Consider the following 13,528-nt stretch of genomic DNA (forward strand, 5'->3'; position numbering starts at 1 on the left):
ATACAAAGAAAGAGGCAATAACCTGAAGGAAAAATAGAGCAGCAGCACTGCAAGCTAGAAAAGTCAGAATCTGAAAAAGTGGAACAACTGAAGACTGAGAAAACTGGCATTCTGGTAACTTTGGGCTTGCCGGAAGATAGTGTGGGTCCTGAAAGGTATCAAAGGGAAAGCAGCTTAAAGAAGACATGGTACATTGAACAGATGTGGGAATCTGCTCAGAAACTATAAGGCTACATAAAAGATACTTCACAAACAACGGAAGAAATAGTGCAAAAAGTAACTCCAAAACCTTGAATGTATTCAAAGAAGTATATCCAGGCTAGAAGAAAATCCATGGCAGACTCACAAGGAGGAACCTAAAAGTTCCCACTGAAAGTAGTGTCAACACGATGCGGCAAAAAAAAAAAAAATAGGATGACGACTAGGAAAACAAATGTCCTAAGGTGGTGTCAAAATCATTCTTCCTGAATTAACAGAGCCCCCAATCTTTCAAGTGTGGCCTAAGGGTACAGGCTATATAGTCCAGGGAAGATGGATGAGCATCAGGAATCCAAAAGGAGGAAATTAAAAGTCCTACTAGTTGAAGTAACTAAGAACAAGTCCTAGGCATCATATGAAAAATCATGTTTTTACATACTACAATATACTAGGTCTACTTCAAATAGTTGCAAAGAACTGAAGTTTGGCACGAGCACTTATCCATTTTCCTCCACTGTCTCCCAACTTCTTACAATTGCTGTGATCTAACATTCAAAGCATCCGGACAAAATTATATGACATGACAATGGCTAACGTTGTGACCCATCAATAATTGCGTTGGAAGATATATTTCTTGTACAGAAAGTTGCATGTTTTTTTAATAGGTACCTACCACTGTTTTCATCAGCAGTGCCATCTAATTGAGGTATAGAGAGATTTGTTGAAGGGAAATTGCTACCACTCCATCCCATTTCATCATCAGATGACGACTCATCTTCAGTTGAACTTCCATTTGTATATTTCTCAGGCAATCTAAAAGAAATTAGGGACATTTAGTGATCAATTTGCAGCTAAAAAGAAATGACTTTCCCAGGCCCTTATGACTTCATACGACTATGTTCACATATCAATTGGAATTGTCCTAGTAAGTCAGAAGCACACTTGCTAACACATTAGGCCTGCTGGATGCAATAATTTACACTACACTCCAACAATTTAGTTTGCTTTTAAAATACGTCGCTGACAAAGTGTCATTGACCAGACAGAAAGTAGTAGATGAAACAACTGTGAGAAGTTGGCCTGGTATATGCTGTCTACTAGTTATAGTGGGCACCTTGTACCAGTCCAAACAACCCTTATTGATGAATAGGTTTAAAGACAACCTTTATTGAAAGCTATCCTAGTGGTAGCTATGGAGAGGAGCCTTCAGGATAAGTCTTGAACGAGTGTAAAGCAGCTTGGTTTAACAGATTATAACCACTTGAATTACTAAATGAAAGGAGAACCAAACAAGGTATATATAAAATATATGTATGCATTTCTAAACACTCACTACTAATCTCTTTATGAGATTAGAGTCTAAGATACACAATAATACAGTTCTAAAACAACAGTAAATCGCACAATATACAATGGGCCCCAGGGTCGGGCCAAACCATATATTAAGAAAGTGGTACAAGAACCACGACTTGACTAGACACAGTGCCTAGAGCACGTAGACTCGCTGGGACCCCAAGGAATCACCCAAGGTAGTGACACAGGAGACCCACGGGGGACGCGTGCAGTGTGGGAACACAGGCACGAGCCCCCTACTATTCTATGAGAAAGTCGCAGTTGGAATTTTATAAGTTAAGGACACTTAGGAGAGGACTTTGAGCAAACCCCTTTAGCCCTTAGGGCGTTCTAGGGCCAGCACCCACGGGAGCATTGGAGTACTTGAGTTACCTCACCCAGGGAAGTCGGGTGCATAGGTGTCAAATGGTATCGGGAATCATCGCTGATTTCAATGGCGATCTGCTGCAAAGTGCTGCTGCCGGGAAGAAGAAAAGTGTCCGGTGTGATCCAATCCTGGATCGAAGATCAGAAGAACCTGAAAGCAGTGGGGACAGAGTCTGGGTCACTTGCCAGTGACCAGGGCCACAATAGACTAATGACCACCGAAGTCAGGTGTTTCAGGTGCGAATAGGTAAAGCTTGACTGTGCAGCCATGGGGACCAGGAGGTGTCGACGACGACCAGGAGCTGGATTCGAGCTGTCCCACGAAGGATGTCGAGTGCTGCGGTGTCGGTGCTCAGATTGAACTCAACAAGCCTTGGCAACAGCAACCCACGCAGGAAGAAAAAAGATGCTTCGGTGCGGACCAGCAAGGTCCTGGGGACTCCCCAAGCGATGGAGTCAAGGCACGTCTGGAGCAACCAGGGAAGCCCAATTAAAGTTAGAGTTGCCTTCATAGGGACCCACCAGTCGACGGACCAGGGATCGCGAAGGGACCTCAAGAGGAATCACACAATACCAGCCCACGGGACACTCGGTGAGTGTAGGCCAGTAATCTTCGGTAGAGACACTGCTCGGGTGTGGACTACAAGTAGCCCAAAGCACAGCTTCAAGGATCGACAAGAAGCATATGCACTTGCAAATGTGTACGGTGTCCAGGGGTTCCACGGTCCCCACGAGGGCTACGGGTCTCAGCTTTGCTGGGAGCTCGGGTCGGCCTCTGGGAAGTCTGGGAACCCACTTCCTGTGTTGCAAATTCTTCGGAGTACGGCGGGAGCTTCGGAGATGCAAACCGGTCAGATATGTCTTAGGTGCCTGCCTTGCAGGGGAGTAACTCCTTTACTCCAAGGGAGATTCTTCAGTCATCTAGCGCCTTGTAGATCGTCGAAGTTTCAGGATTATGTATCAGAGTTTCATCCAGGTTTAATCTAAAGTCCTGTAGCCAGGGTTTCCTATCTTATACCCAAGGAAGGGGTGGGACAAACTTTAGGGACCCACCTATGGGAGGGTCAGGAAAGAGGGGTGGTTATACCCATTTCCTTTGTCCAGTTTCGCGCCAGAGCATGGGCTGGTAGCCCCTGCAACCGGTTTGAGCTGGACTATGCACAGGGACACCAAATGTGCCCCCAGTGCAGACTTCAAAGCACTCTCGGAGTGCACCCACCCAGCCCCAATAAACTAAATCCTGTCTGGGAGGTGGTGACACCTCCCTGTGACAGGAAACCTATTGTCCAGGCCTCCCCTGCCGCAGTTTCGTCCAGCAGCAGGAGGGCAGACTCATGTCTGTGGCTGGCAGCATCCATTTTGTGATGCCAGGGCTCTGTTAGCTGGTACCGGGTATACCGGTGCTATCATGTCTCTCCCTCTAGAAGGGTGGGATCATACTCCCACAGCAGTTACTGGTGTGGGGGTATGATTCCAAGGTGTTTGACACCAAACACGACATGTTTCCATTTTTTTTTTTAATATCTGTTTATTAACTTTTCAAGTTCAAACAACAGAGACAGTATTCATAACATATTGTTATATGCAACACATTGTGATGTCTGCTACGTCTCTCCCTATCCCCACCCCTCTCCCATCTACCCCGGTCACCGGTGCGCCTTCAGACATATACCGCATAATCATTTACACATCCTCCTTGGGGCATCTTAACAGCATCAATGAATAGAAGTAGTGCTGTTTCAGGCGTATTGATCTCCCTCACAATAACAGTCGCTAGTAACCTGCAGCTAGTTGGACACCCTATGTAAGTGTGGGAGTTGGACTCCTTCGTTCTCCTTCTAGTGAGCCCTCCTCCGAATCTATATCTGGTGTCTGAAGTGCTACAACCAATGCTTCCCACGCCCTTGCTGTCTCACACACTGTGTCATTATTCATACGTGTGGCTTGCTGTAATCGGAGGATTCCCTCACTTCGCGCCCATTTAATCATTTGCGCCCGCCATCTCCCCACCTTAGGCCCCTGTCGCGCTCTCCAACGCCTTGTAATCTCTCGTTTTGCCAATACCAGCCCCAGGTCTATAAACTTGCTAGTCACTTTTGTTCTGGCAGTATGTGGGAACCAATGTAGTAGACAAGCGGCCGGCTCCAATGCCACTGATCTATCCGTAGCCTTATTCAATACGTCCAAAACCTCCTCCAAATAAGTTCCCAGCATTGTGCATTCCCAGAGCATATGTAAGAAATCCGCTCCCTCCAGAGCACAGCGCGGATACTGAGCCGCCGTCTCCGCGAAATACTGATTAATCTTTGCAGGTGTTAGATACGCTCTATGCAAGACATAAAACTGAATTAATTGAAATCGGGCATTTCTCGTACACTTTCATGCCCTCTTAATTAATTGGGTCCACGTTTTCTGAGGGATTTCCTTACCTAGATCCAACTCCCATTTCCCCTGCAGCGTTCCCAACGGGTCCAGGCTCTCTGTCAGCATTCGTCGGTGAAGGCACGTTATGGCCTTAACCACGACATGTTTCCATGCAGCCATTCCAAAGTTAGCATTTACCGTTTGGTTATAATGCACTTAATAGTATATAACATAACAGGTGTATTTGTAAAGCGCACGATTACCCGTAGGTGTCCTGGCGCTGAATAACAGATGTTTATTGTTACCCAACTCAATGGTACTCATTTTACCGACCTCAGATGGATGAATGGCTGAGTGGACCAGCTGGGATTTGAACCTGTGACCATGAGGTCAAACACAGGCCCCTGCCCCTGGCTGCTTTAGTCTACTGAGCCACGAGACCCAGCATATGGTCTGGCTGCATCACTAACAACCCCAGAATAAAGGTTCCGAAAGCTGCAGAGGGGCACTGCTCGTGCATGGGCACCCTCTCACATGAAACCTAGCACCCTGCCTTCAGGATTGTTAAGGCCTGCCATAGGGGTGACTGACAGGTTTACATGTGCAGTGATATGGAGAGACATAGTGAACCTTTATCTTAGTAAGGGGTGCATGCACCAGCTTACCCAGGCTGCAGTAGCAGACCTGTGGTGTCATTTTGGAAGGCTTCCCAGGGGTGGCATAATACATGCTGCAGCTCCTGGTAGGCCTCTGGGGTACCTATGCCCTGGGTACATAGTATACCACATATACTTATAAGGGTACACCAGAATCCAATCTGGAGTGTACCTAAAGTACTGGTAATCAATTTAGAGAGGAAGCAGCTAGGCTGGGGTCCTGGTTAGCAGGGCCCCAGCCAGACTAAAGTCGAAAAAACAGTGAAACACCAGCAAATGTGGGGGTAACTATAAGAAGCAGATTATACTCTCCTACACAACCCCCCCCCCACCCCCAAACGTAAGGACATTAAACTAACCTTGACCAGTTCAGTCTTCATGTTCTAAGTGGAAATGTCTGGAGAGTCCACCTGCATTGGCATGGCTACTCCCAAGTCTATGTTCCACTCTAGAGTCCATCCCCTGTAGGGACATGGACCACCTCAAAAGTTTGGGGTTTTCACCCTTCATCTGTTTGAGCCATAAGAGGGGTTATGGTCTGTCTGAACAATGAAGTGAGTGCCAAACAAGTATGGCCTCAACTTCTTCAGAGCCCAAACCACAGCAAAGGCCTCCCTCTCAATAGCTGACCAACGTTTCTCTCTGGGGGTCAGCCTTCTGCTAATAAAAGCTACTGGCTGATCCTGATCATCATTCAATTGTGATAACACAGCCCCAACCCCCAACTCAGATGCATCTGTTTGAACAATGAATTCTTTGGAGTAGTTAGGACTTTGCAGAATGGGAGCAGTGCACATGGCCTGCTTTAGGTCATCAAATGCCTTTTGACAGCTGACTGTCCACTGAACTTTCGTGGGCATTTTCTTAGAAGTTAAGTCATTCAAAGGGGTCACTATGGATTCATAACCTTTGACAAACCTTCTACAGTACCCATTCAGGCCCAAGAAAGCTCTGACCTGAGTCTGGGTGGTTGGAGCAACCCAGTCCATTATGGTCTGGATTTTGCTCTGCAATGGTTGAACCTGGCCTCCACCCACAAGGTGACCCAGGTACACAACCTGACTCTGCCCTATCTGGCACTTAGTGGCCATGATAGTTAGGCCTGCTTTTTGCAGGGCCTCCAAAACATTTCTCAGGTGGACCAGGTGATCCTCCCAGCAATATCATCTAGATATGCTGCACTATAGGCTTCCAGGCCTGTAAGGACTTTATTCACCATCCTTTGAAAAGTGGCAGGTGCATTTTTCAAACCAAAGGGCATCACCACAAATTGGTAGTGCCCACTAGGGGTAGAAAATGCTGTCTTTGGCTTTCCATCATCAGCTAGTCTGATCTGCAGAAAGCCAGCTGTAAGGTCAAATGTGCTCAGAAATTTGGCTGAGGCCTAAGTATCTATAAGCTCATCTGTCCTAGGGATTGGATGGGCATCAGTCCTAGTGACTGCATTGAGACCCCTGTAGTCTACACAAATCCTCATCTCTCTTGCCATCTTTGGTGTGCGGTTTGAGCACTAAGACTACTGGACTAGGGGGCGTGGCCAAGCGACGAAGTAAGATGGCCGCAGGCTAAGAACTCTCCGAGGCTAACCCTTTCTTCCCGCATTCATCCGCCTAATCAATCCGTGCCCCGAATTCGGAATCGGCTTTCGGAAGCCCTGAGGAGTGAAACATGCCCAAGATCGGGGCGCTGGGACCGGGAAAACTGGAGACTCGGCCGCATCCAGTTTCGGCCTACTGCTTGAGGAGAGCCGGGATGTAGAGTGAGTGGGTGCCCCTGATCGGCGCAGCGTCTGGCAGTCTACACCATGAAGCACTTCCAGTGGTGTGCTCGAGGACCCAGAACGGCTGCAACGCGGAAGGGGTGCAGTGGCTCCGCAGACGAGTGAAGAGGGAGAAATTCCCTGTCGTGAACACCGGAGTACTGATACACCCCCGACCCGAGACGGCGTGGTTGGCTGTTGGATACGGGACCGGAAGGGAATACCGGAGGGCCGTTCACCTGCAGAGGGCGTGGGCTACGGAGGGCGCATCATCATCCGGTTTTCGATCCCGTGATGAGAGGTGAGCCCAGCAAGGGATCTTCCCATATACCGACTTGGGTAGTGGCGGTGACAACCTGGAGGCGGCGAGAGCTTGCAGTGTGGACAGGGCTCCGGGACACAAGTGAGCATAGCACCAGGATCGCCGCGGCCCCCCCCCCCCCCCACCCCCCACCCCCCCCCCCAACGCCGAGAGCTTTAGCTTGCTGAGCATACACGGAGACGATATTGGGGTAACTTCTGCCCTGAGTGGCCCACTAGAAGGTGTAATTGCAGCGGCCCTACTCGATGCCACAGCAGGGTGGAAGGTACATTGTTGGGAGGTGGTAGACGAGTGACGGGTTATGGAGCTGACGGAGGGGGCCCCAGCGGTTGCACCCGTAGGAACAAAGAAAGGGTCCCAAAGCACCAGCGCCCCCGTGAGAACGCGATACAGCCGGCGGTTGAGGCGACGCAACGGTGAGGAGTTGTACTCGTCTAAGGAGCCTATCCGAAAGCTGGAGCTAGCCGCCATCTTGGTCCTGTTATCAGTTGACCGTTCCCAGAGGGCCCAACGGCCATATCTGCTAACTTATAATGACCCGCTGTAGAAGACCAAGACAGTGCTGCAGTGGTACAGTGGACTTGCTGACACGGCCTACCAGAGCCTGGGAATCCACAAGCAACATACAAACGCCTGGGAGCAGATATCAGACTCGCAGTACGGCGGCACATACTAACCCTGCCGATATGTCGAATGCATGAGGCCTTAAGAACACCCAAAATAACAAACTGGACAGGTACACCTAAAGATAAGTCTGCGGGAGGACCGGATGCACGTCCCTGGAGCAGAGAATGGACATGTTCTCCTCAGAGGTCATGTTACTTAGGGCGTATCTGGCCACGAACAGGGAGAAGGTTAAACAGCTTGAAGTTACCACGACAAGCCTCATAGAAGATACTAACCAGTTGCAGATCGAGGTTCGGGAGCTGCAGGCATTCCGAAAGTTCGCCGAAGGAAAGTTGGATGACTATGAAGGTCGCAGTAGACGTAACAATGTACGTATTCTTGGAGTGCCTGACAAAGCAGAGGGACAAGTGGCAGATCTATTTGTGGAAAGCCTGATCACCAACCAACTTCAGCCTAAAGGCCTGTCCAATATCTTCGTTGTCGAAAGAGCCCACATGTTGCCGGGAGGACAACCAACGTCAAATGGTGGGATTCGACAGTGGGCCAGGGCCAGTCTGGGTCTCCGGCCCCCCCAGAGGAACTTAGTGGCCAAACCGTCCATTTCCCGGAACCAAGACCTAGCGAAGGAGAGATGTGTGTTCTGGAACATGTACAAAAAACGGGGAAGAATCATCATTTTGTATAGGGCTATTCTGCCTAGAAGGTTCAGGGGTAACTTGCGCCATTTAAGGAGATCCACGCGGACCCGCTTAACCAGCGGGGTGACATTGAGCTATCACGCGAGGTCGGGGAGAAGGGAAACCCAAATCCCCAAGTACTTGGACAGCCGCCGAAGGGGGATGGCCGACTGCCAATCGAAGCATTCGCGCGATGGATGCAGGGGGACAAGGATGGATTTGGCCGGGTTGAGTCGAAAGCCGGAAACACGCTCGAAGATATCCAGTGCTCGGAGGCATCGGAGTCCCGACTGGGCCGGATCAGCCAGAAACAGCAGCACGTCATCCGCGTATAGCGCGATTTTATCCTCCGCTAGGCCGGGCCACCTCCAGCTGGTCAGGGAGTGGTCACAGCGGTTAAGGCAAGCGAGTGGTTCCATTGCCAGAGCAAAAAGTATCGGGGAGAGGGGGCAGCCCTGCTGCGTACCCCGTCTAAAGGGGAAGGGGCGAGAAAGAGCTCCGTTGACGAGGACCTGAGCCCGGGGACGGTGATAAAGTGTTCTTACCAAGTTGCAGAAAGGAGTGCCAAAACCCATCTGATCCAGCACTGCATCCAAGTAGCTCCAGTCAACTGAATCAAAAGCCTTCTCAAAGTCAATAAGGAGAAGGGACAAGTATGGGGTCAGCAGGTGTAGATTTGCAAGGGCAAGATGGAGGCGCCGAAGGCAGTGTCTAGTGCCTCGGAGAGGCATGAAGCCACATTGGTCCTGGTGGACAAGCTGGGCTAGATGCGGCCGTATGCGATTGGCCAATACGGAAGCGAAGATCTTGAGCTCTGTATTGATGAGCGAAATGGGACGGCAGTCCTAACAGTATTGCGAGGGGGGCTGGGACTTAGGGATCACTACAATGATGGCGAGATCCGTCTCCTGCCGGAAAGAGCCGCACTCCACCGCTTCATTGAACATCGCTATGAGAGGTGAAATCAAGGTATCGCGGTAGGACAAATAAAACTCCTGGGGAAGCCCGTCCGGCCCAGGAGTCCTACCCGCCGCTAGGCACGAAATGGCATCAGACACCTCCGTAGGGGTAAGTGGAAGGTCCAATGCAGCTGCATCAGAGCTGCTGATGCGTGGAAGGGGGAACTCTTCCCGTCGGAGCTCAGAGAGAGAGAAAGACTCGGCGACCGTGACTAATAGAGGGTAGCGTAGTAGGTGACGAAGCAGTGGGCCACTGCTAACGGAGCGCGGTGAAGCTTGCCAGTTGCGTCAGTCATTTCCGGAATGATACGGTTGGCCATGGGATAGGTGGCGAGGCGGTGGAGGAGCCTCCCATTTTTGTCTCCCCAACCGTACACTCGGGCCACAGATGAACGCCAGAGAAGCTTAGCGGCTTCCAGAGAGGTCTGTCTGAGCTCGTCCGGTAGAAACGCCAGTCTCCTGTCTTGGGCAGCGGATCGATCCTCGGGGCTCATCGCCTCAAGCAGGGCGGCTTGCGTTTTCGAAAGCGTGACCCGGGAGTCACGTGCCGCACGGGTGAGTTTGTTGGCCCTTGGCGAACTCCCGAATGGTGGCCTTACCAGCCTCCCAGAAGGTGCGGGAGGAGGATGCCGAGCCTTGGTTGGTGGTGAAATAGGTGCGAAGTTCGGCTCCTATGCAGTCCTTAAACTCCTCGTCTTGGAGGAACCAGGCGTTGAGTCGCCAAAGTGGTCGGGAGGATGGGGGAAGGGCCCCCACATGGAGCAACACTGAGGAGTGGCCCGACAGGCCCCTCGGGAGGATAGAGATTGCCTGGAGCGCTCGGCAATCCTGGACCGTTAGGAAAGCGTAGTCTAGACGGGTGTGGGTGTGATGAGAGGCAGAAGTATGGGTGTATTGCCTTGCGGTCGGGTACCACAATCTCCAAGCGTCGCCTAGACCCAGGCTGGCAGCCAATGAGGAGAGAAGACTGAATTGGGCAGTCCTGGAGGTGGAGGGAGGAGACGCAGTATCTAGGCCAGGATCCATAGTGGCACTGAAGTCACCACCCACCACGGTCAATCCCAGGGGCAAAGCCGCGATCAGTAGTGTGAGTCCGCGAAGCGTGGGGCCCAACAAAGCAGGAGGGGAGTAGACAGACAGCAGATTAAGCGGGTGTTCCCCAAGGGTCCCATCTAAAAGGATGAAGCAGCCTTGAAGGTCATGCGTCACTTTACGCGCCACCAGGGGAAGTGATGTTGATTCCTATTGTTAATAAAAAGAAATATAATTTTTTTTTAAAAAGACTACTGGACTAGCCCACGGGCTATCCGAGGGTTCAATGACTCCCAAATCCAACATCTTCTGGACTTCAGCCCTGATACAGTCCCTGACATGGTAAGGTTGCCTATAAATCTTATTTTTAACAGGCAGACTGTCCCCAGTGTCCACTTCATGAGTGCACCCGGTGGTCTGACTTACAGTAAGAGAAAACGTGTCTAAACTGGCTGAGAACTTTTCTGCAGTCAGTTTGTTGCTGGACAGTGAGGCTGCCTGCCAAGGCTACACCATCTACTGATCCATCATCAGGGTTCTGAGAGAGCAGGTCAGGGAGTGGATCACTCTCCTCCTCCTGTTCCTCCTCAGTAGCCATGAGCAAGCCCATATCAGCCCTGTCAACATATGGTTTCAGTCTGTTAACATGGAGCACACTGTGGAGGCTCCTGGGAGTTCCAAGGTCTACAAAGTAGGTAAGCTCTCCCTTCTGTTCAAGTATGGTATGGGGGCCAATACACTCATCTTGGAGGGCTGCTGGGGCCACAGGCTCCAACACCCATACTTTCTGCCTTGGCTGGTAAACAGTCAGCACAGCCTTTTGGTCATGCCAGGCCTTTTGTAATTCCTGGCTAGCCTCAAGGTTTTTAGTTACCTTCTTCATTTACTCAGCCATCCGGGAGCAGAGACCAAGTACATAGTCCACAATATCTTGTTTAGGGGATTTGAGAGGCAACTCCCATCCCTCCTTCACTAGACACAATGGACCCCTAACTGGATGTCCAAACAAAAGCTCACATGGGGTGTAACTAACCCTTTCTGTGGAACCTCTCTGTAGGTAAAGAGAAGGCAGGGCAAAAGTATGTCCCATCTGCGCCTAAGCTTTTCTGGGAGACCTTTAATCATGCCCTTTAGGGCTTTGATGAACCTTTCAACTAACCCATTGCATTGTGGGTGATAAGGGGTGGTAAATTTGTAATTTACTCCACACTCCTTCCACATAGCAGTTAAGTAACTAGACAAAGTTTGCATCTCTGTCTGATACTACCTCCTTAGGGAAACCCACTCTGGAAAAGATTCCAAGTAGGCCCCTTGCCACCACAGGAGCTGTAGTGGTCCTAAGAGGTATGGCTTCTGGGTACCTAGTGGCATGGTCCACCACCACCAGTACACATCTGTGCCCAGATGCTGTCTGAGGATCCATGGGACCAACTATGTCAATCCCAACCCTCTCAAAGGGAACCCCCACCACAGGTAGTGGTATCAGGGGGGCCTTTGTTGTACCACCTGCCTTACCACTGGCTTGACAGGTGACACAGGAGCGACAAAACTCCTTGGTGTCTTCAGACATGTGTGGCCAATGAAAGTGAGGGACAATTCTGTCACAGGTCTTGTTCTGGCCTAGGTGTCCTGCTAAGGGAATTTCATGGGCTACTGTTAATAGGAAGCCCCTGAACTTCAGAGGTATAGCCAACCTCCTGGAGGCACTAGGCTTGGGGTCTCTACTCTCTGAGTACAGGAGTCCATCATCCAAATATATCTTATGGGTTCCACTAGCATTCCCAGCAGCCTCATCAGCAGCTTGCTTTCTGAGGGGTTCAAGAGAAGGGCACCTCGCTCCTCCTGGCCCAGATCTGCCCTGGAAGGCCCCCCTGTCCCCAAGAACTCAACCTGATTAGGTTCAAGCTCATCTGGGGCAGTTACTTCTTCAGGCCTAAGATCATCTCCCTCAAGAGACTGATCTGCTTCCTGAGTCGGGGGGGAAGACACCTTACCCCGCTGCTCCTTTTCTTGGAGGGCATCTGGTCCATTCTTCCAGGATCCAGGGCCTGTTCAGTTCCTGGTCACAGCAAAGACATGTGCAGGGATTCCCAACATTTCTGCTTGAGTCCTGAGCTCCACTCTAGCCCAAGCTGATGTTTCGAAATCATTGCCAAGCAAGCATTCAACAGGGAGGTCTGCACTTACCACAACTTTCTTAAGGCCAGTTACACCTCCCCATGAGAAATTAACTGCCAAGAAATGGTCTGTCCTGACATTGCTAGCATTGGTCACTTGGTACATTTCACCAAGTATGATCTGCTCAGGAGCCACAAGATCTTTTGTCACCTTTGTGACACTTGCTCATGTGTCCCTGAATGCCAAAGCCTCTTTTCCAGTGATTAAAGGCTACTGTCTGTATTTGCCCAAATTACTGGGACTCACAAAGGAGGACATATCCATGCCTCCATCACAGATCAGTAAAGCTTAAGTTGGAACTCTGACTAGGCCAGAGTCCATCTCAGAACCCAGAGTTAAACCTAGTACACCCTTATTCTGGGTACCACCACTTGGAGCTGAATAAGGGGGAACAGTTGCCTTAGGGGCAATGGTGGCTGGAGTTGAGTCTTTTGACTTGGTACAATCACTTGTCCAATGGGTTTTCTGTTTACAGATTTTACACCATGGTTTCTTTTGGCCTTTTCCTTTGATAGATTGGGACTCTCCACCAGATGCAGATGTTTGGGGCTATTGAGAAGACTTCTGGTCTTTACCCTTGTCCCCACCCTTATCAGAGTGTTTGGAATCCTGCTTCTTGGAGTCACCACCTTGGTTCTGAACCTTCTGCCTCACACGGGTTCTGACCCATGTGTCTGCCTTCTGACCCAATTCTTGGGGAGAGGTCAGATCAGAGTCCACCAGGTACTGATGCAACAGCTGATTTTGACAATTATTAAGGATCTGCTCACTCATAATCAAATTGTACAATCCTTTAAAATCACACACTTTACTGCCAAGTATCCAGCCCTCCAGAGCATTAGTAGTACAATCTACAAAGTCAACCCAGTCTAGAGTCTGTGCCTTTTGAGTATCTCTGAACTTCAACCTGTACTGTTTAGTGGTTAGGCCAAACCCATCTATCAGTGCACTCTTCAAGAATTGGTAATTGTCAGCATCCTCTTCTCTAACAGTGAGGAGCTTGTCCAGTTTCCCGCCAGAGCAGCGGCTGGTAGCCC

General features: G+C 50.1%; 1 protein-coding gene across 2 annotated transcripts in view; it reads right to left on the bottom strand.

Annotated features, from left to right (window-relative positions):
- REV3L (REV3 like, DNA directed polymerase zeta catalytic subunit) overlaps window positions 1-13,528 on the bottom strand; it is a 1,079,635-nt gene that overhangs the window by 403,870 nt on the left and 662,237 nt on the right. For both annotated transcript variants that reach the window (XM_085612140.1, XM_085612139.1), the window contains exon 12: window positions 872-1,011. In XM_085612140.1, the coding sequence (XP_085468266.1) occupies window positions 872-1,011 (140 nt within the window). The remainder of the gene's footprint in view (window positions 1-871; window positions 1,012-13,528) is intronic.

Source organism: Triturus cristatus, chromosome 6, assembly GCF_964204655.1.
Source record: "Triturus cristatus chromosome 6, aTriCri1.1, whole genome shotgun sequence".
Taxonomy (NCBI): Eukaryota; Metazoa; Chordata; class Amphibia; order Caudata; family Salamandridae; genus Triturus; species Triturus cristatus.